At 53.7% G+C, this 27,279-nt stretch overlaps 1 protein-coding gene across 1 annotated transcript in view; it reads right to left on the bottom strand.

The window, feature by feature from the left end:
- Positions 1-27,279, bottom strand: part of SDK1 (sidekick cell adhesion molecule 1) — a 530,463-nt gene that overhangs the window by 113,451 nt on the left and 389,733 nt on the right. Inside the window, exons 19-21 of the mRNA XM_032606677.1 lie at positions 25,717-25,815; positions 19,509-19,700; positions 16,572-16,693 (exon numbers count right to left, since the gene is read on the bottom strand). Of these exons, the coding sequence (XP_032462568.1) occupies positions 16,572-16,693; positions 19,509-19,700; positions 25,717-25,815 (413 nt within the window). The remainder of the gene's footprint in view (positions 1-16,571; positions 16,694-19,508; positions 19,701-25,716; positions 25,816-27,279) is intronic.

Raw genomic sequence — 27,279 nt, forward strand, 5'->3', positions numbered from 1 at the left:
GGCCTCTCAAGGACAAACAGGACTGCCCACGCCATCCTGCGCCCCGTGGCGGGAGTTGGTGCCACTTTCTAAGATCCTGCAGTGCCAGCGAGGAGCGGGGTGCGTGTGGAGGGTCGGGAAAGGGACTGGGACACCGGAACCGGCCCGACACATGCTCGTGTGATGCGGGGACCCGGCCCTGGGCTCCGAAGTGAAGGTCCGTCGGGAGACTGCTGGGGTGAAGCGTGGGGAGTGCCGAGACACCCTGGTACATGCTCAGAGACCAGGAGACGCAGGCTCTTGCCGACGTTTTCGGACACAGACAATCTCCACCCTTAGTAAAATGCTGCAGGCTGCTCGCACCGGCTCCTGCCTCCCCTCCGGTCTCGCCTCCCATCACCACCAGCTCACACGGGGCCCGACCATGCAGCTGCTCAGCCCTCACCACGTGTGTATCAGCCACAGTTCTAGTTTCTGTATTTCATGCCCTGACATCCGGGGCCTGGCTGACCCAGCTGGGACTGCCCCTCCCAGGGCAGCCGGGTCCTAGAGACAACAAACAACTCACCTGTGAGCACACCTTTCCAATGCAAACCAACCAACCCAGAGCCCTCACCCCACCCCCTCCTCCACGGGGCTCCCACACTCTGGACCACTGTCCCCCTGCCCTCGTCACCTAGGGCAGGTACCAGACAACCAGGGACGGGCCCTGTGCCCCAGAGCCTGCTGGAATGACCCAGACTAGCCAGTCCTCAGTCTGCCCATCCTGCCTTGTCCACTCCTTCCATGGAAACCACAGTGAAGTCTCTGGTCCACACTGCCCCCCTCTGCCCCCTGGGAGACCCTGGTGCTTCCTTGTGCGGCCCTGCCCGGCATCACGTGCTCCCTCCTCTTGGGATCTGTGAGAAACAAATGGTCTTTTCAGGGAGTTGTCTCCTGATCCATTGGCCTCACTCTACCTGAATAGAAGTGAAATTCACATTTTAAAACAGCGGGTGCCATGCCTTTCGCTCCGCTATTCTCCCTGTTTGGAATGCCCTGCTCCCCATCAAGATACTGTGCATCCTTCAAGGCCCAACTTAGAGTTCACCTCCTACATGGAGCCCTCCTTGATTACCCTGTTCTGTTACCCATTCTCTTTCTGCCACTGTCTTGGCAACATTTTTTATAACAATTCTCACAAGCGTCGTTTCTATTGGTTATTATATTACATCTCAATCATCCCTCCCACATTTCCGCCCAGATTGTGAGTTTCTGGAGGTGGGGACTAAAAGTTTTCCATCTTTGTAATCTAGTATGAAGCATGAATCCTGAAACCTATATGACAGTAGACGCTTAATAAACGTTTGCTGGATGAATGTATGACTAAATGAAACAAGTATAAAACCTAGTGACCAGAAAAATGAAACATACAGGCAGATCTAAAATTCCAACAAGAGAATTAGGATGGAAGAGTTTGAGCGGTCCTCAGAAAGAACAGGAAAATATCACTCTTGTAAAATTTAATTTAGTCTGACAGTTGTGATTTATATGTGCATTGACCTCTATTTTTTGAAAATGACGTTTGTAGTAAAACGCGTCCCTCAGTTGTACTTGAGTTGTCACTTACTCTGCAGTATTTTCTTCTCCTGTCTTATTTTTAAAAGTCCCATAATAGGACCTAAAAGGATCTGACAGGCTAATGAACAAAAAAGCCACTTCCAACCATTCGTCTTGTACAGATTTCCTACGCAAGTTGAGAAATAAAAGAGAAGAGTCATCGTAAGGGTGTTATTATGGACAATGAAGCCAACAATAAGCATTTTGGAATATCCGAGTGTATATTTCACCGTCACCCATCCCCTCGGTACCTAAGCGCTCAGGCAGAGACATTACACCAGAACAGAGCTGAAGCCCGTCTCGGCAAATTTACTCAGATGGCTGGGCCGTTGTTGAAGAAGCCATCAGAGGAGTGACAGCCCTCTCATGCATCTGTGACAGACTGTTCAGAAAAAATGTCACTCTTTTTCTTCCTATTATGAAAAAGAAATTCGGCCACAGTCAAGGCGTATTACAATTGAAATGGTGACAGATGCTTAGCAAAAGGGCCACAAGCAGCCCTAATGCCCACCCACATGGAGGGAAAGAGGAGAGAGAATTAGCAATCAGAAACCCCCAGCTCCAGACCTCGAAGTGAGGAGATAAAAAGCATCTGGCCTGTGACCCTGCCAGAGACCGAGCACACTGTCGGAGGTAGAAGACACATAGACAAAGGGTGGAAGGTCTCTACTGGGAAAGGGGACCAGGGACAGCTGGACGCGGGATGGTTTTGGCTCCCTGTGACTACGCCCTTCCACCAGCAGCTCGCTGACCTTGGTGGGCCCAGCCTGGAGCTGGCCTGGCGGTTGGCTTGACTCTGCAGTGTCTCCCGGGGCTGGACCCTGTGTTGTCTCCATGGGCCTGTGCCAGGAACACTCCTAGTGCAAGGACAGTCCTTCCTCGGAGCCACAGCTACTCAAGCAGCTCTTTGAGTCCAAACATTTGCCTTGGCTTTAATATTTTTATTATGTGCTGTGTTTATTAAGTGCTTAATAAGTGTGAGTCCGACGCTGAGGCTCTCAAGGCGTTGTTCTCTCCCAACGTTTTCCAGAGGGAGCGAGGCCAGGAGAGGCCGCAGGACTCGTTCTGCGTGCCAGGTCCCCGTCCCTGTGGCCCTTGGCAGCGCGACGGGTCTCCTACACCCCTGGCAGCCTCGTGCCGAGGACGGCTCCTCTCTGATGTGCCCGGTTTCCGCTCTGGCACCGTCTTCGCTGGTCAGCCTGTCCCTCCCCGGCCTTCCTGGGGCCACGTAATTCCTGGCAGGCCCCAGCTGGTTCCATCCTGCGAACAGCCGAGCCCAGCTGAGGATGGAACACTGGATGCTGCCGGGCAGAGCCGGGCATCTGAGTATCTTGTTCCAGGGAACCTCCGATCTTCCTAAGCCTCGATGTTTCCCAACTTGCTATTTAACACTTTTATGGACTGTTAAAGAGAAAAAAATCACTGGGAATGCATACACAGCAAAGTAGACCGTTGAGAGCAACATTTCAGAGAGCTGCTTCCCCGACGTGGGCACACCTCCCCGTCCTCGTTCTAAAGGAGGGTCGTGAACGGAGCCTCCCCGGAGGCCCACGGCTGTCTGCTTCTCCCTCACTTGCCGTGAGGTTCCGGTGCCCTGTTTCTTCCGTGAGTCCCTCTTCCCTCCGCGCTGGAGATGGGGGCACCCAGAGGTCAGCTCGGGACTGGAACCCACCGGCCCTCAGCACGTGGGGAGTGGGTGCAGGCGTGGAGGGGACAGATGAGGCCTTGGACGGGCAGGAAGGCTCCCAACCTGGAACTCCCAGGCAGCGTGCTGGCTGCAAGCCCAGCAGCCTGGGCCTCAACTGTGACAAAACGAAGTGTTTTTCCCGAGAACTCAACGCCAGGAGAGATTTACTGGGAGAGGCCTGGACCAGGTATGATGGGGAAACACGGGGCCCCATACACCCCGAAAGCTTTCTCTCGGGGGAGCACGTCAGCAAAAGGAAAAGGAAACAAAGCCCGGCCTTCCACTCTTCAGCCCCTGATCCGGTCCCTTGGGGGGACATGTACTTGGGAGACAGAGGGTCACTCTACCCCGCACCCCGAGTTCTCCGCGGAAGGTGTGTCTCCAAATGCCACCGCCGCAGACACTGCTGGGCCACCTCGGGCATCTGTGAGCGCCTCGCCCGTGGCTGCTGGGCACTGGCCCGCCACCTCCGCTGCTCTGTAGTTATCTAGAGACCAGCACTCAGCAGCCCACGCTGCGTTTTATGAGCCCGTAACACTCCCTGAAACAGTGCCTGTTAAGAAAATGGCTCCTATTATGCACAAATAAGCATGAAATGGGCTTTTTCTTTACATTTTCGGATGGAACCAGCTTTATCTGCACCCAAGTGCTACCACCAGCATCTTCATTACAGAAAACCTTGCTCAGAGCAGCCTTTGGGGAAGCCCGGGTGTTATCTTGGCTATGAGACACAGCCAACAGCTGTGAACGGCGGGGCTCCCAGACTCACCGGGCCGGCAAGCAGGATCAAAGGAAAAGACGTCACATTTGCAATCGCCCCTTTTACCGCACGCCATGAAAGCGTGGGAGGAGATGTTTTGCTCACTCTACAGTCAAAGGTTACTAATTAAGCAAAGCATTACGGAACCAGAAATACCCATAAAAGCTGCTATTTATTTATTTATTTATTTTTGCGGTACGCGGGCCTCTCACTGCTGTGGCCTCTCCCGTTGCGGAGCACAGGCTCCGGACGCGCAGGCTCAGCGGCCATGGCTCACGGGCCCAGCCGCTCCGCGGCATGTGGGATCCTCCCGGACCGGGGCACGAACCTGCATCCCCTGCGTCGGCAGGCGGACTCTCATCCACTGCGCCACCAGGGAAGCCCTGGTATTTAAGCTTTTAACCCACGTCTGAGCATCAGCTAATTACACGGCCTTTCAAGGGGCTCCTCCAGTGATGAGGATCTTTGGTTCCATAATTCACTGATGACAGCTCCAGGAACACAGCCTGCTCAGCGCACTTCAACAAACGGTCAGAATTCAAAGGAAACTTTTCTGCAAAGACGTGGATCAGAGGGGAGGAAAGCAAACGCCGTCCTGCCACAGAACGTTTTGGCAGGAGCCCAATCCTTGCTCCCGGGGGCTGCTCAGCCGTCCTCTGCCCCGGCTAACTGTCGAGGTCCCTGGGGACGGGGCTCAGATGTCACCCCCTTCGTGGGCCTCTACGGCCACCTGAAGGACTCCGTCCCTCCTTCCTCGGCATCCACCAGCACCCTGAGCAAACCTCTATAATCACCTCCCCACTTTCTACGTGATTAACCGCTAAGCGGCCGACTTCTTGCCGGCCTGCGTGCCCCCGAGCCTCACCCCTCCGAGGATCCCAGCCCGCGGCCAGGCACAGGGCAGGAGGCGACAACCGCTTCTTGGGTGAGACACTGGGTGAGCGAACGCTGGGGCTGCGCTGCAGCACAGAGCGCCTGCCTGGGTGTGGCCTGCATCCATTTGAAGGGAATTGGGTGTGCAATATTCCAGAAGACATCACCTGTGCCAATCACGGTCTCTAGGGTCCCGTCGTGTTGAGTCTAGGAAAGTTGGAGCCTGCCTGGACCAGCAATGTGCCAAGACACCCTCAGAGGAGTAGCGGTGGTGCACTGAGGCTTCCCGGGGGACAACATGACATGGACACGGCCTCCCATTGCCCTGAGGGGTTGGCGGCCTTCTCAGAGGAGATTTTACTTGTAAAGTACCTCATGCCTATAGAACGCAGAGCCATGCACATCTTAGATACATAAACATAACCAAATGTTCTAGTCCTCCAGCAGCCTGCAAGACAGGTGCCATCATTCCTGTTCTACAGCTGAAGGACCTGAAAGGGAGGGGCAGAGCTGGGGTTCAAGGCCCGGTCTCTCTGGCCCCAAAGCCTGCACTGTCTTTGTGTCACTGACAGTGTCGTTCTTCGTGCCACATGTCCTCAGGGACCTCGTCTGTGGCCCCTCCTGGGGGTGAGTCAGAGGACGATGCATGGAATGTGATGAGGCCAGGAGGGTGGCACAAGGAAAGATCTCTCAGAGGCTGCAGGCCTGTTCTCTACCTGGACGGGGCCATGTGCGTCTTAGGAGATGATGGGGGTGGGTCGAAGTATGCTCTGCCTTGAGTCTGCAGATAACTGAACACTGGCCTAACAATGAAGTGCCTTTCAAGGCCTTCAAAGAGATGCCCATTCATTGATTTTTTTTTTTTTTTTTTTTTTTTTTTGCGGTACGTGGGCCTCTCACTGTTGTGGCCTCTCTCGTTGCGGAGCACAGGCTCCGGACGCGCAGGCCCAGCGGCCATGGCTCATGGGCCCAGCCGCTCCGCGGCACGTGGGATCCTCCCGGACCGGGGCATGAACCTGCATCCCCTGCATCGGCAGGCAGATCCTCGACCACTGCGCCATCAGGGAAGCCCCCCGTTCATTGATTTTTGAATGGACACCCTGCTGTAATATGCCTTCAAGGCTAGTAGGAACCGTTCACAGATAAAAGCAGGATTCGTTTGCCCCAGAATGGATATTCACGCTAACCTTTGCCACATCGTTGTGATATTTTCTTGGGATAACTTAGCATATGATTGAAAACCAGTTCCAACGAATTTGCCCGAGCGAATGGATTAGTACAACATAAACCAGGTAGCACTCTGTTGGTGGAGTCAGGGCAGAGGATGGAGGAAAGGGGCACCTCGTCCACGTGGCAGGAGGAGTCGTTACAGGGGCCGCGTGCGTGTCAGCTCTGGGGCGGGATCGGCTCGGGCCCCTACCCACCGAGTGACGGCATGCTCGACACATCCTCTAGTCTCCTCTTGGCCAGGAAACGTCTGTAACCCTCACCCCTGGGGTTTGGCACTAAGCTGCTTTTTATAGATGAACATTTACTCTCTAGGAATACTGAAACACAAATGGTTCAGATAACGAGTTTCAGGAGAAAAAATCACCTTTTCGGTTTTGAAGTTCCAACCGTCTGCACCGCTACGAGAATTTTTAGACTTGCTGAGCTAACGTTAAAATATTTTAGAAAGACTATTTCAAAGGGACCTCCAGTTCTGGAGATATGGCAGACTAGCTAACCCGAAAAGCCTCCGGCCCCAAAGCCAGAGCAGAGCTGGACAGAGTGTAACAGACGCAGAACAGATGCATGGCTGGGCGCGAGGGGAAGCAAGGTCCGTGCCTGGAGGCCAAGAGTGGGAAGTGAGGCTGCAGCTAAACTCGCCGTGAAAGCTAAGCAAGCACTGACTGTGAGAGAAGACGGTAATTGTCATCGGAGCCTTCGCGGATGTAGGAAACAAGGAAGAAGTGAACACTGGACACAGCCACGAGTATGACTTGGAATTAAGGAATTTTAGAATCCTGTACCACTGGGAGGAAGATAGAGATAATGGTTAACTTCAGCTTTTGATAACTTAAGTTTGCAAGTTAAAAGTCTTAGGGCAGCCTTCATCCTTCCTTCCAGAAGGTCAAGGCAAAGGAGCTTATCCGGACCTGTGCAGAGAAGGTGTCCACCCGGCTCAAAGGACTGGCCGCATATGGGGGACCCGGCAAGTAAGTAAACAGAATGAGGATACTGGGAGCAAAGCAGGGCTAGTATAAATGTGGAAAGGGGGGTAGCCTGAGTAAATGGATGCGACCGCTTCTCAGTGTGTGCAGACAGATACAGAGACAGACCTGGATGCAGACCTGCATGCAGGTGAGCGCGTGTGTCTCCTAGCTCTGTGCGCTGAGAGGGCCCGGGAGCTACGACACCCTAGGAGCAAGGAGCACATCTAGTGCCCAGATCTTGCTTTCTAAATACCACTCTCCACTGAAAGGATCCAAGTTTCCTTGGAGAATGGCTGGGAAGGAAGGTGAAAGAATAAGATAATCCAGGAACATCTTGTGCCAGAAGGTAAGGAGGTATCCCTGTAACTGGAACATGTGAAAAGAACACAGATGCTGGCTGGAGGGCCCCCCACGGGTCAAACGTAGGAAAGTCTGAGCATCACTGTAAACAATGACAGCAACGGATTACAGCCTGTTACATAAAATAGGAATCCGTGAGTCCACGCCGATATAAACAAATAAATGAATAAATAAGTGAGAAGAGAAAGCTCTTTGGTTTTTTAACGATAAAAGTCCAATCAATAAGTGTAGAGGGCTTCCCTGGTGGCGCAGTGGTTGAGAGTCCGCCTGCCGATGCAGGGGACGCGGGTTCGTGCCCCGGTCCGGGAAGATCCCACATGCCGCGGAGCGGCTGGGCCCGTGAGCCATGGCCGCTGGGCCTGCGCGTCCGGAGCCTGTGCTCCGCGGCGGGAGAGGCCACAGCATTGAGAGGCCCGCGTAACGCAAAAAAAAATAAAAAAAAAAAAAAAAAAAAAAAAAGTGTAGAAGAAATGATTGAATTAGAAAGGTCACAAGTGCGTGCCACACTGTACTATTTGAATGACAAACTAGGGATGTGAGTGGAAAGGAGAATGAGATTTTCACATAATCTTGAAGTATCTCCCCACAAAATACTTATTCATCGTGAAAGGGAGAAAAGTAACTTTACAGCGGACAAAACCCGGTGGACTCCATTTTAATCGAGTAAGCAAAATTAACTCCACCAGAGATGGGGCATTTCGATATCACGTTAAACCCAACAAGACACAGTGTGAAGAACTCAGCATCGCTTCTGTGACATTCTGACCAAAAATGCATAATCTGGGTCTAATCGTGAAGAAATATACACATCCACATTGAGGGATATCCTAGGAAATGAATGGCCTGTGATCTCTGAAATTGTCGAGGTCATGAAATGACAGGAATGGCCGAGGAACTAATCCAGGTGAGGGGGATGGAGAGACAGGACAGCCGGGTGCAGTGTGTGGTCCTGGACTGGATCCTTTTGCTACCGAGGACATTTGGGGACCACTGACAAAACTTGGATAGGGTGTCTGGGTGAAGGGTCATTCTTTGTAGTATTCTTGCAACTTTTCTGTGGTTTTGAAATACTTTCAAGGTGAAGGGTAAAAATGAACTTCAGGGCAATCTCAAACTTTTAAGAAATGGCTACAGGCTGGCGGTGAGCTAGCTGTGAGCACGGCAGCCCAGGAGCTGCACAGCCGGGGGAGTCTGTGCCATCGCCCACGGGCCCCGTGCCATGGACCTGCACCGCCCTGGCCACTCTGAGACGCCAGGTGCAGGCCTGGGGAAGGGGCACGGCCACCTCTGGGGAAAGGCACGGAGCCTGCCCAGATCATCCTCCCTGGGGAATGGAGCCTCGGAACCTCTGGAAAGAGACGTGGGCAGAGGCCGGATCACTGACACGTCCTACTCCAGGCCCCATGCACGGGGCCCCCGAGGCAGGACCAGAGCAGCAAACGTGGTACCTTTTCAACCCCCCGTGTCACCCGGGGAAGTTCCACACAAACAGGACGGACCCCACGCCCGGAAATGCTGACGAATTGATTTGAGGTGGGGTCTGAGCGCTGGTGTGTCCTGGAATCTGCACTGACCCGCGGCTGGGATGAAGAATGCCGGCTACCTTAGGAAGATGGTCACGAGGCTCCTGTCTGTGCCAGCAAGGCCAGGGCGTCAGCACCCCTCCCTCTCAGCTCCCCTCAGAGCAATCACAACCGAATTTATGAAAACTGGTGAGAAAGTGAACGCTTGGTCTTGAAAGCCAAACCAACAACCAGAAAAGCCAAGTTCACCTCCGAACATGAATACAAAAATCTTAAACCCAAACTAAAGCAAACAAAATGACCACCACATTGTGTTTATCTCAGGAACACTGGGACGGGCGAACATTAGAATATCAACATAAATCATCTCACCAACAGATGAAAGAAGAAAAAACATGAACAACTCAGTAGATGCAGAAAACAGTTTGACAAAATTAAACTTCTTCATGATTTTTTTAATCCTAAAAAAAAGGCAAAAAAAAAAAAAAAAAAAAACCCCTCCTAGCAAACCAGGCTTAGAAAAGCATCGTCTGAACCCAATACAAACTAGCTGCAAAAACAAAGCCTCAAGAATCCCACACAAAACCTCCCATAAGTCTTGTAAATGTCACACTAGATAATAAAATCTTAAAAGAATTTCTTTAAAGTTAGTAATAAAACAAAGGTTGTCCTAACGCTGCTCCAGTTCACTATGATACAGGACGATCTAGCCCTCCCATTAAGAACGATAAATAACAAGAAACAGAAAAGAGAAAGAAAGGTTTCAAAGGAAGAAATAAAACTGTCACTAGCAGCAGGTGACGTGACTTCTTGACAGAAAACTACAGAAGAATTAACAGACTAACAAGACATTCTCCGAGCTTCTGGCCCTGAGGCCCTCACACCAGGCTGGGCGGTGGCACAGCTGCAGCCTCAGGTGTGGGCCAGGGGCCAGGCCGCTCAAGCCGGATCCCCTCCCAGGCTGAGCCGTGTGGTCCGGGGACGGAACTGAGTCCCTCGGGTCTTGTCTGCAGGAGTGGGTCACAGCAGCCTCCTCTCGGTCAGTACGAGGTTTAAATGAGTTAATGTTTGTAAAAGCACTTAGAACACAGGAGAGTTCATTAAATAAAAAAAAAAAATTCAAAAATCAACCGTGATCTTACATGCCAGCAACAGAGTCAGAAAATGTAACAAAATGTACATACATTGATTCATCCTCCCGACCATCTTGCAACAGCACTACTGACCCTGTTTTACAGACGAGGATGCTGGGGCTTGCGCAGAAGTTAAATTATGTCCAGGACCACAGAGCTAGGAAAGGAGGGCAAGAAAAAGGGGGGCCGGGGCGCTGGTGCACAGTCCATACTTTTCCAATCACAGTTTTTGAGGCACGCTGATGGCCCCTCAGTTTGCCTGCCTTTTTGGGAGCAGAGTGAAGGTAGGAATAGATAGCCCAGTGCCTTTGCCGGGAAGAAAAGAGCTGACAGAAGTAGGTTCAAACAAATGGAAAGATGTGTCATGTTCTTGGATAGAAAGACGATATCATCAGACAACAGCAAGGAGAGTAAAGCAGTGCGCACGCGTGCGTGTGCGTGCGTGTATGTTGGTGGGGATCGGGAAGACCTTACCAGACATTAAAACAAATTTTAAAACCTCTCTAATTAAACAGTGTAGAGTTAGAGCACGAAGAGCCTGACTAATAGAACAGAATAAACAGTTCAGAAACAGACCCGAGTGCATATGGGAATTTAATACTACAAATCAGGAGGAAAAAACGGACTTTTTAATAGACGTTCTGGGGACAATTGCACAGCTGTTTGCAAAGTGATAAAAGATGGACTCATACCCCACTCCATACAAAAGAACAAATTCCAGATGGATGGAGACCTAAATGCAAACATGAAACCATAGAACTGGTAGTAAAAAAATTGGGTGAATTCCTTTTTAACCTGAGAAGGAGGAAAATCTTTCTATCTAAGACTTGAAGTGCAAAACCTTGCAAGAAAAGATTGATAAATTAGACTTCAATTTTTTCTGGCATGGCAACAAATTATATATACTGCTGATGGAAATGCAAAATGTACAACCTATAGCAGAGGGATTTGGTAATGTCTAGGAAATTTACATATACATTCATTGCTTGATCTTGAAATCCCGTTCCTAGGAATCGATCCCAAAGATTCAGTGGCAAAAGTACAAACTGCGTATGCAAAAGGCTGAAAGCACCTTTAGGTAGAATAATGCCCCCTGCAGGCATCCTCCCCACCACCCCCCAGGTGTCCACACCTTAATCCCTGGGACCTGTGGGTAGTTACTCCACACAGAAGGGATTTTGCAGACATGATTAAGGTCAAGAGCCTTAAAATAGGGAGATTACCCTGGATTATAGGGGTGGGTCCTGGAAAGTGCGAGAGTGGGGCAGCAGAGTGGGTCAGAGGGATGAGACAGAAGGAGACAGTTGAAGCCTGGGAAGGATCTACCCGCCATGCCTGGCTCTGAAAGTGGAGGGAGGGACGTGGTGGCCGTAGAAGCTGGGGATGGTGACAGCCAGCTCGGTCCTAGGACCACCGGCAACAGCCTGAACGAGCAGGAGATGGTGGCCTTCCAGAGCCTCCGGACAGGAACGCAACCTGCCCACACCTGGACTTCAGCCCATGGAGCCCAAAGCTGTGAGATAACACACTTGTGTCGTTCCAGCCACTGGGTTTTGGCTGTTCGTTGTGGCAGCAGCAGGAGAGGAATGCACAGCCCAGGTGTCCAGAGGACCAGCTGAACACACAAACTTGCACGTCCACACAAGGGAAGACCATACGCCAGGCACATGACGTTCACGTGTCCTCAACTGAAGAAAGCAAAGCACCTTCTGCATACGGAAGGGGGACACGGGTACGTGTATTGCTACCGCTGCAAAAGACAAAAGAGGACCAGCCGGAAACCTACTGTGGGGCTTCTGGGGAGAGAGGCAACAGCGTAAAGGGAGAACGACGAACACAAACTTCCCTGAACACAACTAGTAGTTCTGACTTTGAGATCATGCAAACGAGTTACGTGCTCGAAAGTCAATTAAATTTTAAGGGCTTCCCTGGTGGCGCAGTGGTTGAGAGTCCGCCTGCCGATGCAGGGGACACGGTTTTGTGCCCCGGTCCGGGAGGATCCCACATGCCGCGGAGCGGCTGGGCCCGTGAGCCATGGTCGCTGAGCCTGCCGCTCCCGCCGGAGCCTGTGCTCCGCAGCGGGAGAGGCCACAACAGTGAGAGGCCCGCGTACCGCAAAAAAAAAAAGTACAAATGATATTTAAAGAAAGCAATCTCTAAAAATTGAAGCAAATCAACAAAACAAAGACACTGAAATGAATGAAGCTAATCTGTATTAGGTTGGTGATAGAAACACACAGAGAAGAATTTAGACTCAGTATTTTGACGGTACATTCACAGTGTAATACGGTCTAACGACAAGTAAGTCGCATTCAGCAGGCTCCTTAGCAATATCATGGACATTGCAATTTTGAAACTCTTTATAGAATAACAGGATAAAGAAAATAAGTAATTTTGTTAATATTTCTAGAAAGCACACTTTTAGCATAAAAGTTACTGAAAACGTAAATTCAAAATTAAGTAATCTTAAATTTGAATTGGAAATATCAGTACGAACCCACGATGTTTCCAAACACATGCGTTTCCTCTCTCTATCCGCTGGAAAAGTCGAGAAACAATGACCAGTCAGCAGCAATGAGCACCCTCCCCTCCCCTCAGTGCCCAGATCATGGCCTTCAAATACAATTTGACGCTAAACGAAACCAGGTAGCAGCGGCTCAGTTTGAGCTTCAGCTCGGCGCGCGAAGGCACAAGGTGCTCCCGGGAAATCCCCCTGCATCAGGAAACAAGGAAATCATCCAAGATCAGTTATCGTGAGGTCAAAACACCTAGAACGTGAAGGGCTGCCCACTGGCCAAGATGGGTCAGTGTTAGGTTCAAAAAGAATGATGACTGTAGGTGACTGAAACAGACTGAAGACACAAAAAAACCCGTCCTGTCCTACTGACACTCAGGAAAAGAGAGAGCAGGGCAAAAAAGGAAGGAAGAAAAACCTGTTCACGTTGGGAGTGACTGGGAGCCGGTTCCTCACTCTGCAATGCCCTGCCTTCCTGTGTTCAGGGTAACGACCTGACCTGAGGGAGGAGGTAGCGCTGCTTCTCAGAGCTCCAGCTACTAAACGCGGAAAGACTGATAGAAAGTTGCCATTTTGAGTATCTGTAGATAACACTGAATTCAGGCAAAGGTCACCAATGGGTGAGAGCACTGGATACGAAGCTGACGGGAGGACAAGGCAGGGACCAGGCTGCCGATCGTGCGCTGTCCCTACGTTCCCTAGGGGGGATCCCGAGACCCCAGGTGTCCTGATGTGCCGCCATATGAAGCCCCCAGCCCCGCCCAGGAATTACTCTCCACCACAGTGACCACGACAACGCGGGAACGGTCCAATGGAGGTTTTAGAATGAACTTCCTGTTTACAGGAAACACGGGGGCAGGGGGACACGTGAAGTGACACTACAAGGATGCAGATGGGAGATGCTTCTCCGATGGAGGGCATTCCACGGGACAGGGGACTGGGGTTTGTAACAAGGCAGTGGCAGGGGAACAGAAGGGGCTCTGGGTGAAAAGGGCAACATCTCTAGTGGCAGAAGGCAGCTGAGTGGTGGGCGGGGACAGGGTGGGCTTGAGTGGGTGCTAGGGAGGATTACAAAGGGCGCAAGGCAGCTAGCTCGTGGGGCCGATGGGCTTGCTCACTATCTAGACTGTGGTGAGGGCCTTACAGGTATACAGACGTGCATGTCTGGGTCAAAACTTAACAGACTGTACACTCTAGAAATGTCAAGTTTATTATATGCCAACTACACCTTGAGAAAGCTGTTAAAATTTTTAAAGAAATGATTTAAGAGACAACCAAATGCATAACGTGAACTCTGGATCCTGTTCTCATCAAAGCCACAGTAAAGAGACGTTTTCGGAAAATCTGGGGAAATGTGAATGTGTCCTGATTATTAGATGATATTAAGGAATGTTTATTAATTTTGTCAGGTGTGATAATGGCATTCTCATTATGAGAAAATGCATCCATAGTTTAACGTAAAGGTATCGAAGGAAGACAAGTGCATAGGATGAGAACAGGCGTGCAACCCAGATCCAGACCGAGAGACGACATTCCTACCATTCCAGAGCCTTCCCGTACAAGACCCCAGAGGGGGCCAGTGCTCTAACGCCTGGGACTTTGTACCTGTGGACTCAAATCACGAGCGTGGCTTCCCTTCCTCAACACCGTGCTTGTGAAATTTGTGCCCATTCAGTGCTGAATATGTGGGAATAAAATGACGTGTGGTCTGATACACGCAGTGGTCACCAGTGGAGAGAGGGTAGGGGGGGCACGTGGGGCAGGGGAGTACGAGGCACAAACTAAGCTACAGGATGTGTTGTACCACACGGGCAATAGACCAATATTTTATAATAACTATAAATGGAGGACAGCCTTTAAAGATCGTGAATAACTATACTGTACACCTGTAACTTATATAATTTTGTACAGCAGCTATACTTCAAGTTAAAAAGAAAAGGTGCAAACTAATAGGCATGAAATAAATAAGATATAAGGACTTAATGTATAGCACAGTGAATATAACCACTATTTTGTAATAACTTTAAATGGAGTATAATCTATAAAAACATTGAATCGCTATGTTGTACAACTGAAAATAATGTAGTAGTATGAACAGACGATACTTCAGTAAAATTTCTTTTAATTGAAAACAAAACCCCCAAACACTCCAGCAACAATAAAAAGTAGGACTAGATGGATCTAGATAAGAGAAGAGACGAGCCTGGGTGACGGGTGTGTGTGGGAGCTCGTCAGATCACGCTGCTTCCTTTTGGGTATGTTTAAAATGTTTTAGATTAAAAATATAAATAGGTCAGTCGTGGGACAGAAGCACGAAGCAAACGTAGTGTGGAGAGAAGTGCTATGTGTTCCCCCATCGCTTCCTCTCCTCGGACAGACAGAAGGAAGGACCCTTCCCAGACCCCCTGCGGCTGCCTGGAGCCCGCGACTGTCCTGGCGAACAGAACCCAGGGCAGAAGGAGTGTGGACGCTCCCAGGTCCGGCTCTGGAAGCACAAGACGCAGATCTTGAGTTGAGCCACGGAGGGGTGGGCATCTCCGCTCCTGTGGCCCCGCCTGGCCTGACTCCCACTCAGAAGCCCTCGGAGTTTGTGTCCTTGGCGTTCACCGTGCCCAGCTGTACTGCTGTCCGGTGACGCCAAGGACAGACTCTCGGCTTCTGTGTCCCTCCGAGCACTCGCCCGGCTCCGTCTGGCCGACTCTGAGACGCCAGGACTGGTTTCCAGGAGATCCCACAATTTTTCTCCTTGATTTTCTTTGATGCGTTTTAAAGTTCGCTTTTATTCTTTTGGTTTTCATTTCCAGGGGATTTACTTCTTCAGTTTGATGGGAGGTAGGGGCATACGGTGATTTTTTTCTACGTGAATAATTGTTCCAGCCCCATTGATTGATCAGTTCCAAATAGCTGGTTCCCACTGTCAGAATCCTGCAGAGGTTTCTGGAAACAGTTGCTTAATGAAAGTTTTGAAGATGTAGATGGAATTCGTGCCCTGATTTATGGCCAGTTTCCAAGAGCGAACTGTCTTGCAGTAGAGCACAAGCACAGTCACGAAAATCGCTAGGGTTTTACTACGGACAATAACTGTTTGGAAACTTTACCACCCGCGTCGTGCGGGTCTTTTGTCTGTTTTCTCAGCTCTTAGAACAAGGCGCTTCTGGGTGGGTGGGATTCACCGAGGCCCCTGTGACCCTCCCTCTGACGCACGAGCCCTGTGGGGCTTGCTATCTTGCTATCGTGCTTTGAGTCAGAGGCAAAGTTCTCCCTAAGGTCGACCCTCAGGATCCCCGTGACCTGCCCCCGGCTCTTCCCTACACGCCCTCACTCCAGCCATCCGGCACCCCTGCCGTCCTCACAGGTAAAGCGCATGTTCCTCTCCCAGCAACCTGAGGGTCCTTCTCCTGAGAGAGAACCTTCCTCCTTTACGGCACAGACTTTGTCTGTTTTTGCTTACCACTGTGCCCCTCGTGCCTAGAATAGTGCCTGGAACTAAACACGCTCTACAAACACTGCTGAGTAAATGCATATTCATTCATTCATTCATCTGAGAGAAAAGTTGTACCAAACAATCCTCTTAGTCTGTTCGGTAGCGAATTGTGCTATAGAATTAAAAGAAGAATCTCAACCAACAACGCCATCAAATTGGAGGAACTTACCATATACTGAACCACAACTTGAATTCTCACCCCATGATCACTTCTCCCACCCTCCAGTAAGAGCCCAGCCTAACACCCCGTTTTCCCCCATCTTCCCACACCCTAACCCCGACATCCCAGCCGCCTCCAGTCTCTGGTTCTCCTCCTCCAAACATCACCACCTCCCAAACTACCCAGAGGCAGCTCCAGCTACGGATTCCTCACTCTGCAAAGGCATCAGTCAACCGTCTTTCAGCTTTAGGCCCCAGTGTTACTCTGTGGAAACTGCAACTCTCGGCTTCAAGGAGACCATACCTGTCCCTCCACGATCCACCTGGAGATGGATGTCTTCCCGTCATAGCCGGGTCGGAACTGCAGGGTGGCTGAGCGAGGGCTGATGTTGGAAATGACCAGATTGGATGGGGCACCAGGCAGTTCTGGAGATAAATGAAAGGGGAAAGGTGGAAGTTTAAATTCTGTCACAGCTTAAGAAGGGTATCAACATATCAGCAAGTAAACAGCTCCAAAATGCCTTTATATCAGAACAGGGCTTGTTTTCACAACCACGAAGGTGAGAAGCACAGCTTTCCAGGAATGTGCTCACAGCATGACTGCCACTCCAACGGGGTGGCCCGTCAGGCTCCAGGCCACGTGCCGTGTCACTGGAGACCTGTGAACGTGGCTCCCAGATGACAAACCATGAAGGTCGGGTCACGTCTCACTCATCATCTCCCTGAACAGCAGGTGACCAGCAGACACTTGCTGAGTGAAGAAAGGATGGATGAAGGTGGTTCTTCCAGGATCCTCAAAGAACCCAAAGGACCGACCGTCCCTCCTCCCTCTGACAATGACCTTGACGCCTTCGAAAGAGGCGGGGGGAGCGTGCACCCCGTGCGTCTCCAGGCAGCTTGACGTGGCGAGGTGTGCGGGTCCTGAGCCGTAGGCTCCCTGGCTCTGGTTTCCAAGACAACTGGATTCAGGTGAGAGCGCAGAACTCTTCCCGCTCTGCCGGTGCTTGGTTGCTCTGGCAGCTAAATGAGGGGCGGGTGGGTTCTGCACGAGGCTCCCCCCTCTCAGGCTGCCTGCGGCTAAGCCTCCTTGCTGAACACAGGCGGGTTGCCCACTCCCCCCAAGGAGCCCATCCCACTCAGAAGTGAGATACTGTGAGTGCAAAATGAGAGCTCTTACGTTATCGGGCGATGCAAAAACTCTAGAGAAAGACAGCAGGATGAAATGAAAGCGAAAAAGATGCAACGCGAGCAGGAGAAAGGCCCTCGGGCCGCACCGTATCTGAGGAACAGCTTCTGAACTCGCCCGTGTTTGGGGTATTTAAGACCAGGTCTCGCACAGGGACAATAAGACCTCTTTGGCGATCAGTTCAGTATTTGCACAGGCAGCGTCGCTAGGCTCTCGAGGGTCCTTTCCACGTCACGTCTAATGAATTCGAAGAGGAAAATATTTAAATCGAAGGACAAGTGACTCTCTTTTGCAAATTTCTCCGCTCTCTGGATTCTTTAGCTGGTTCTTCAGTTGTTGATGGATGTAAACTTTAAGCACGGCAAATGGAACACAGCCCCCAAAGGGATCGTCATCACGTGATTTGGCTCGGCCTGCCCCAGGATGGACCCCCGGCTACAGGTGACCCGAACCGTCAGGGAAGCAACAGCAGCCCCACGGCCTCCCCCGAGCCTGGGTATCAGGTTCACTCGGCACAGCTCGGCCCGTGTCCACTCCAGCGCTTCTCTGCGTCCAGGGCAGAGCTGGTCACGGTCACGCTGGGGGCGGAGGTGAGGTCAGCTCGTCCACTTCCCAGCCCCGGTTGGACGGTGTCCAAGCCGTCCAGGGAACAACCTGGTCACGCACAGGGACGTGCCCCCAGCGTTACCCCGGCCGCTGTACGTCAGCCGTGTCTGTCAGATGAAATCACGTGCCGTCATCATCTCCTCGCCACTAGTTATTAAAGCACTGACAACATTTTAAATGTGTGCTTTGGCAGCTGGCTGTTTACGCAGAATAACTGCATCTCTCTGGAAGCCAAGGACTTCTTTCTTAAGAAAGGATACGTGTATTTTGAAAATATCTTTAAAAAAACATCAGATTGCCTCAGGTGTGGTCCCCGACCAGCAGTGTGGGTGCCACCTGGGGCTTGTTCCACTGCAAGCTCTGCAGCCTCACCCCAGACCCAGGAGTCGGCCGTGCGGGAGTGGACCCAGCACCGATCAGGGGGAAGCCCACATCTGATGCTCAGGACAGCGCTAGAAGCATCACTGCCTGAGAGGGAGGGCAGCGGTGACTGCATATCAGTAGACAGGAAGCCTGGCTTCGGGACGCCGAGGGCTCCAGGCTCCCCTGATGGCCAGGAAGGTAGAAAGGGCCCCGTGGGGTCACAGCGCTCAGAGGACAGGATACACTCCCTCCTTCGCTACCACCCCACGGCTTCTCCCGAAACACAGCGCCTGTGCGGAGAGGCGGTTATTCCTCTGGGGAGTTTTAAAAACTGTATACATTTTATTTGTTTTGTATTCTCTTCGGGTCCCGTGTGGTGTGCCAGGCTTCCAAGAAAATAATTAGGTTACAAAACCCTAACTGGGCGTGGAGGGTGCTATGGGGGTAAATGCCGGTGTCAGCCCTTCCGGGCCTGATGAGCAAAGCCGTTTTGCTTTTTTCTCAAAGACCAAAACGAGGCCAACTGACCTTTTTAAAGAGCAAGAGACCTCTGGCTTTAATTACAGGACTGAACGGATGGCCCCATGACATCCTCTCACACCCACACGTATTTTGTGAATTCCTCGGAAAAACACTTTCGTTTTAAACATAAACTGTGGAGAGAAAAAGTTGAGTGCAATTTCCAAAGCTGGATGAGGGTGAACGTTTAGGAGGAGACTCTGACTTCCAGAAAGCCCCGCGAGCAGGGTCCCCTCGTCCCTGCTGTGTGTGGACAGACTCTTCACCCTTCACGCCCCTTCCTCGCTCCCCTCCCCCCCGCACCCCGTGCCTTTTCCCGCCACCTACCTTCTCCTCACTCCTTCCCTCAAACCCACATTTTCACTCTTTTGTTGCGTGAATGCAGTTTTGTGCTTCCTGGTCTTAAGTGTAACGTTCACTGACCCCCGGCCATCCGAGCCAGGAGCTGACACCCCTCTTTTAAAGGCCCCCAGGGACTTCTGCACAAAAGATGCCCATCAACTCCGAGCGTGAGAAGCGGCCCAGGGAAACGCGGCAGCGGGGACGCCAGGGCCCGAGTGCACTGACCTGGGGGCACCCCGGAAGAGATAGTGGACGAGGTGGCCAGGCCAGCGCCCACGGCGGTGAGGGCCGCCACGTCGATGGTGTAGGTGGTGAGAGAGGACAGCCCCTGGATCTTATACTCGTGCGTTGAGCTGTTGAGAGTGAGCTGCAGCCGCGAGTCGCTCTTCCCGTACACCTCCCAGGAGATCTGGTAGCCTGGAAAGCAAGCGAGGGCACACGGTTAGTCCCGGGGTCCCGGGGACAGAGGCTGGGCCACCCGTTTGTCTCGGAGAATCTGAGCAGGAGCAGGGAGCTCAGCCGGGCCCACTGAAGTCCACTGCGAGTCCACAGCCCCTGGAAACGAGAGCCCGGGCGGGGCCCCTCCATCCGGCCGCTGGACCACAGGGGCGGCAGGAGGACGGGGCTGGGATCTCTGCGAGCTCGGTCCCTGGAGCACGGATGGAGGGGGCTGAGGGCTGGCTGGCAGCCTGCGGTGCTCGGTGCCACCTTCTCTTGTCAAATGATAGACCTGCTTCGTCCGTATTTCCATCTTCAGAAGCTGATACTTTCATTACACGGTACCCTAATCAGCAGCTTGCTCCTGGCTTGCAACTAATTTGTGGCAACACTGCCACTTTTCCCTTTACAAAATGGTTGAGAAAACACTTTTTGCCTTAAAGTTTCTCTCCCCCAGGGCACGAGTGTCGCTTCCAGCTCTGCCTTCCCCTTCGAGCCTGTTTTCCGAGCGACATCTGATCTCCTCTGTACTCGGATCGTCCGGCGGGGCCTCGTGATCACAAGTGATTCAGCCATTGCAGTTTGGGGCTCAGAGAAAAAAGACCCTGCCAGCCCCTGGGTCAGCCCCCTTGGAGGGGGCTTCTGTGACTAGAGAACATTTAAGAGTGTCTCCTAAAGAGGGAGGTGGAGATGGAGGGCGCTCCCGGGGCCAAAGGCAGAGCGCTGAAAACGCCTGTTCTTCCGTCTTCCCGGCCGATAAACTGGGGAGACAGAGGCACTGGGAGGCGTCTTCTCGTTCCTCTCCCTCTGATGAAAGCAATAAACAGAGTGAGAAACTCACACTCGCAGGTAAACAAGAATTTAGAGGAGAGCGTCCTGGGACCTCAATGTTTTGAAAACAATAAAACTTTAATGTCAGAAGCCGCTGCCCGTCTGCTGCCCCACAGCCTGGTGACCTCTGTGTGCCGGGGGGCTCCTGTGCTGGGGTGGGGCGGACGGGGCACCCGGCAGTGGAGGAAGCAGGGGGCCCTGCCACACGTCGGAAGCCCCTAGCTGCGCTCCTGGCCCGCGGGGACCACTAGGTCCGCGGCTCCAGCTGCCTCTCGGCGGGCCAACCGCTCACCATCTCCCGACTCTGGACCTTAGAACCTCCCTCCTCCCGGGGACCGTCCTGACCTCTGGCTTCCCGCATTCTCAGTGGGCCGGCACGAACACCACGATGCCCTAAAATCAACCCGCTCTGTCTTTTTGGCCAGTTCAGATTTTTGGAACGGATTGTACAATTAAAGAAAGAGAAACCTTCAGGGCAGGGAGGATTAATAACTTCAAATCCACAGAGTATTTATGATGTCCCTGTGATGCTCTGAGCACTTCACCTGCATTAATTCACTCAAGCTTGTGCCAGAGCCCTGAGGCTGGAGCCATCACGACCCCTACCTTACAAAGGAGGAAGCCAGTGCCACCAGAGGTTCCTGAACTGGCTGGAAACGGCCCAGGCTCTTCACCCTCCACGGAGCCTCCTTCCACACAACCTGCCCTCGGAAGTCTTGGCGTGCACAGGTAAACCTGGAAACCAGTCCCGGCCTTGGTGGGTTAGCCTGATAAATCTCTACATGGAGTGACGACACTCGGGGTCTTCCCTGAACGCACAGGAGGAGAAGGCTGTCGCTATGTTGTCGTACACGTTTGCCGTTATGTATGTTGTTAATGTCACGACCTTGTCTGTCGGACAATTTTATTTGTTTAAAAGCTGTTCTTCATCAAAATTTCCTAAAATACAGCCTTTTGTTCTGCACGGCAACCTGGAGCCCAAGCACGGCAATTACAACACCTTTAGCAGAAGAGAATTACTAGGATCTCCTGGCATCAAAACTGACACTCCAGTGTGCTGCCGTCATGGCTACAAACAGCACCAAACGGACGACTGAAGACGCCCGTGTGCTCAGGAGAGGGTGTGACAGACACCAGCAGAGAGAAGGAGCTGGCCTGGCGGCCGCGCACAGAGGGACCGAGAAGGGGCGTGTGGTGGGCAAGGCCCCGAGCGGGCCGTCCTGGCCGTGAGTGTCCCGCTGGCTCCGGTGCAGGAACGGGGGGCCCCCAGCCAGGGGCCGGGCCTCCAGCTGGCGCCCTACCTGCTCCAAACAGCTGCCCAACTGAGACTAGCGACCGGAGGAGCTTCAGAACTAATTCTGCGTGGATCCGGCGTGAACTCTCTGCGAGGGGGCAGTGCATCCAATCCCAGGCTGTCTGCCAGCATCCCGGCCCTCATAGACCAGAGCCGACGCAGGGAGACAGGAGGGACGCTGGAATTACAGGGAGCGCTCGTGGGCGATTCGTGCGCGCGCCCGGCGGCCCTGCCGCTCGCCTCTCCTTCCAGCAGCACAGGGAAGCTCCCGGCACCCCGTTTCCTGAGGGCCGTCTGCACACAGAGCGGCCCGCACGCGGGACCGACGTCACGCCGCCCGGCAGCTGCTCTAACAGCCTCAGGCACTGATGGAGCGGCTTCAGAGGGATGGTCACTGGTCCCCTGCGGACGTTTCCTGAAAGGGGCTTCTGGAGGCCAGGTCTGCCCACAAACACGGTTTTTCTTTTGCTGTACTTGGTAAAATTCTCTCCCTCCAGCCTGGAAAAGGCCTCTGGGGTGCTGCCGGTGTGCCCCACGGGAAACCCAGTCAACCTGGGGAGCGCCGCCCTGCGTGTCCGGGCAGAGCGTCCAGGGCAGGGAGAGCCCCACGGAGGGCAGGGGTCCCTGGCAGGTGACCACCGCCGGGCTCCCCCCGCTGGGGAGGCCCTCTTCCCCCACAGCCCATCGTACAGGGTGGGCGGGAAAGGCGACGGCACAGGCCAGACGTGGTGGGACAAGGCGGCCCCGAGAGAGGAGAGGGACCCAGACCCTCGGAGCTGCCACCGTGTACTCGCTCCCAGCCCAGGGGCAGGGCGAGCCAGCTGTGAACAGCCCGCGCCGCGAAGGCCAAGTTCCACAATAAACAGTAGCCGCTGCCTGTAACTACAGGTATTTGTTTAATAAAACACGAACTTGGGCTCATTAAGCTCCATTAGCTGGTGTGACGGGCGACCATCCATCGGGAGTGCTGGTGCCCGCCGCTCAGCCTGGGGATGTCGGCTCCCCTCGGGTGATGACGCCCGGGGGTCTCCTTCAAGACTGGAAACTGGAGGGGAGACCTCGGTGCTCCCAAAGGGCAGGGTGGGGCTTGAGGGGTGTGTCTGTAAGGGGGCAAGGCCTGCCTGCCTGCCTGCCTGCCTGGGGAGTGCGTCCACCAAGGGGTCCTGGCCAGATTTCTGAAACGCAGCACACTTAGGTGAACCCTGAAGGCTGAGCTGACGGAGGTGAATGGTCCACCTCTCCCCACCTCAGCCCCCTCTGAAATCAGCAGTAGGTACGGCTCTAATTCGCTCTAATTCAGCCACAGATGGTCCCCGAGGGGCCTGAGCTAGAAGGCCTTTTTCTTCCAGGTGGTAGAGCCTCCTGCTAAGCATTTGCTTCTGGGTTTGCCTTCCCTCTCACTCGTCTGTTTTTCCTCCCTTTGTGTACCTTAAAGTGACATCCTGCTGTCTGCAACCTCCCTCCTCCGCCCCTGCACCCGCCTGGTTTAATTCCTTCCGTTCCTGGCCACCAGAGGGCTTCTTCATTACATACTCAGCACTGCAGTCCTCTACTAAGAAGACCTCAGAAAGTGCAACAGATTGGGGTTTTGAGGTCCAGTTTCAACAGTGACTTTTCCCCATTCCTGGACTTAACATTATTTAAAGTGGGTATTTCAAAACATCAGCTTCTTGAGGGCAGAACTAGATTCGTAAATTTATTTTATTTAACAGTGAGGGTTAGAGGCGGCATCAGTTCTCAGGTACCATCTGGACCCGAGGACTCCACTCTGCGAGGGGGTCGGGTGGAGTCCAGGTGAGTAGAGGGCACCCAGCAGGTAAGCAGTGGGCGGAGCTGACGCTGGGAGGTTTCCTGAGTAACGGGAGAGAAAGGGGGAGTTTCGTGTAGGAACACGGTCCCCCAGGGCACTGCAGCGAGAGTGGTGCCCGCCCTCCGCCCGTGTCTGTGGGCCTCCGCAGCCCTCCAGCTCGAGCAAATCACAATTCAGGATCAGGGCACGCCGCACTCCTTTGGATGCACCCTGTCCTTGCAAAGCTGAGTTTTTGGTGGTTGCTGTGATAAGGACACAGGAACAATGTGAAAACCGACGTGGAACAGGAGATTCGGCAGGCAGGTCCACTCTGATTCCAAGTTGGAGAAGCTGGGCAGTACCTGGGGGCGCACACGTCCCATCAGGAACTAACTGATTATTTGAGAAGGAAATGCAAATATTCTTTTCTTTCAATTAATGTGTCTTCTCTTTTCAAACAGCTATTAAGGTGCTAGGATAGACATACTTACTAAGTTGTGTGCACCTGACCACCTGGCAAGCAGAACTGCCGGGTGTTTCTCTGGCCTGCGGCGTGGCGAGGGACCCAGCGAGAACTAAGGGAGAGCAAGGACCCGAGACAGGGACGCTCTGGGCTGGGGTGAGCAGCGCGGGTCGAACCCGCGTCCAGGCGTTGATGACGTGGAGGAGAGGACGTGGCCTCCCTGTCCTGGCTTGGCCACCTGCTGGCCGCGTGACCCTGGGACATTATCGCCCAAGGTCTCAGACGGGGTTAGGAGACGCACCTTGCCTGGTCGTTCGGAAAGTAAACAAGAGCCGGAACGCTAAGGGGGCCTGCACGCGGGAGGTGCCCACAGGTGGTGCTGCCACCCAGGACACAGGGCGGGAGGAAGGGGACCCTGACCCTGTGGCCAGGCCGGGGACAGCCGATCGCCCCTGGTCCACACGGCTCACTCCCGGACAGTTTTCTTGACCACGCAGCCGGCGTGAGTACGCTTCCTGGGCCACAGGGCTCAAGAGGGACCCCAGGGGCTTCGGTGGTCGGCTGGACCACCTGGCCAGTCACTGAGTGGCGGGCACAGCTCCGGCTCCCGAGGGGTCACCAGCGGACAGACGTGAGGTCCCCAGGAAGGGCTGCCAGAGCGGTGGGGCCTGCGCTGTGAGAACGCTTCGTGGCTGGCGGGACGTTTCAAGTGCTGTCTACTGAATGGAAAGGGCCGCCCGGGGCAGACCACGCCAGGCAGCCCCGTGAGGGTGTTTCGATGCCCGTGTGTGGGGAGGGGGGAAGGGGTGTGCGAGGGGAGCCCTGAACCTGCTGGAACGCGGTCCTCCCCAGCTTCCCCTGAGGCCGAAGCCCATGGGGATTTTTATCAAGTCTGCAATTCTTTTCCCCCAAACTAGGATTTAAACTCAGCTTTAACCTGAAAGATTTTTCAGAAACCTCTTCTACAACATAAAATCATTAAAAGCCCTACAAAGGTGAGCTGTTCCCCAGAGACCCCGCCGCAGGAGAGGAGAGGTGGCCAGTGCCCAGCCCCGCGCCCCTGGGTCCCCGGGCGCTGCTCACCCTGAGGTCCCCCGAGGGTCCCGAGGGGGCCGGCGGCCTGGCACTGGCATCGGGGGCGTGGCCTGGCCACTCGCAGGCCGGGGCACCGGGGCCGCCGCGTGGCGGCGGGCGCCCAGGGCACAGCTGCTGAGGAAAGGTCACCCCACCCGCCTAGCCTCAGTCTCCTCAGCTGTAAACAGTCGTAATCTCAGCAGTCGCCTCACCGAGTTGCCGTGAGAACTAAGGGAGAGAAAGGCCCACGAGAGGACGCACCAGAAACACGGATTCCTGCTGACCGGAGGCGCTAGAGGCTTGTTCAGATAAGGCGTGGAGGCCAATCTCCAAACTCTGAGGCTGCAGCCCAGGCGGGAAAGGGGCTCTCGGTGGCACCGCCTGGGGGATGGCGAGCGAGCCCTCTGCCCTCCGCCCTGCGGCTAGTCACCCTGCAGGGGCCGCAGGCACCCGTGCGCTGCCAGCCGCGGTGCTTGGGGCTGGGTCCATCACTCTGTGTTGGGGCAAACGTGTTCCTCCTCTACCTGAAGACTGAGACCCTTACCTGTAACGATGCCGTTTTTCTCCAGGGGCTCCTGCCAGCTGACCTTCAGAGACGTGTCCAGGATCTCCGTGAAACTCAGGTGTCCCACAGCTCCGGGTTCTAGCAATTAAACACAAAGACGTCTGTTAGCAAGACAGCCCAATACTCTCTGGTCAGATTTGTGTGGAACGTTCTCACTGTGGAAGGGGGCAGGGAGCTGGGCCAGAGCCCGCAGGAAATGTCAGAGAAAACCCAGAAGGGACAGGGAGTCCGAGGTGTTGGAGGTGACCCGGCTACAGTCACATAAATTATTTCACCCGGCCTCATCCCGGCCTCGCCAAGAACTGCAGAGACTGGCAGCAGGAGAGGCAGACACAATCCCTTCTCTGTCTTTCTCCTGATCTGATCTAACTGGAACAACCAGGTGGCTGGATCCTGAAAGCAACCGCGTGCACCGCATCCCCAGAGGCCTTTGCCGCCGTATCCTGTGTCTGGCTTGTGTGGGGACAGAGCCAGGAGCCCTGGCCCGGAGGCAGTCCCGGCCACACCTGGCTGCAGGGCGATGCCTGCCGACCTGGTCCAGAATTCCAGGCCGCAACCCTTACTCACTCTCCCCAGGGGCCCCAGGGGCAGGGCGGGCGCGAGAAATTTCCAGCAAAACGGCATGTTTCCCTGGAGTTTCCCTGACCGTAGCCCCTCCCGTAGTGCAGGAGGGCAGAGTGGCGGAGCTGCGATTTAACGCTGGGCTCAGCGGGGTTCAAGCCTGGCCCCTCTGCTTGCTGGCTGTGCACTACGTAAGCTCTCTAAGCCTTAGTTTGCTCATCTGTGAAATGGGGAAAATAAAAATGACTCACTCTGCAAGGTAATCGTGAGAAGGAATGGAATAAAACACGGAAGCGCTTAGCGTGTCCTGACGCCACAGAAATGCGGATGGACGTTGGCTGCTATAGTTACTAGTTGTCAGTTATCGTACCATCAGAATATAAAGTTATTTCTAAGATGAACTTGCTGTCACTTTGAAGAACACCAGAGAGAAAAGGCCTGAGAGGCCACAACAGGAGTTCAACAGATCCAAGATCACGGATTCTCAGAGCCGGAGGGACATTACGAATCTGCTCGGATCCCTCCCCGGCTTTGCAGCCGTAAAATTCAACGCCAGGCCCAGGGCAGTGAAGCACCTGCCCGAGGATGCACAGCCACCAAGCCCGGAGCTGGGCCTGGCGCGGGGGCCTCCTGCTTGCCCTGGGGGGACCGCAGGGCCGTCCGGGGGCTCAGTAGTTGTGGCACACGGGCTTAGTTGCTCCGCGGCATGTGGGATCTTCCCGGGCCAGGGCTCGATCCCGTGTCCCCTGCATTGGCAGGCGGATTCCTGACCACCGTGCCACCGGGGAAGCCCGCATTTCACTCTCTGAGTGTGGAACGTGGTAAAGGAGAACGGCTGTCAGGACCATCTCATCCTCCCCCAACTGTGAGTTTCCAGAAAGACAGTCTTACGGATTTTTGAACTGACTTGTTCTTTTTTCAATCGATAGAGCAGCAAAGAAAGCTTTTGGTTCCTTTTCTATTCTCAGTGTTTCTGCTTCC

Source organism: Phocoena sinus, chromosome 15, assembly GCF_008692025.1.
Source record: "Phocoena sinus isolate mPhoSin1 chromosome 15, mPhoSin1.pri, whole genome shotgun sequence".
NCBI classification, from domain to species: Eukaryota; Metazoa; Chordata; class Mammalia; order Artiodactyla; family Phocoenidae; genus Phocoena; species Phocoena sinus.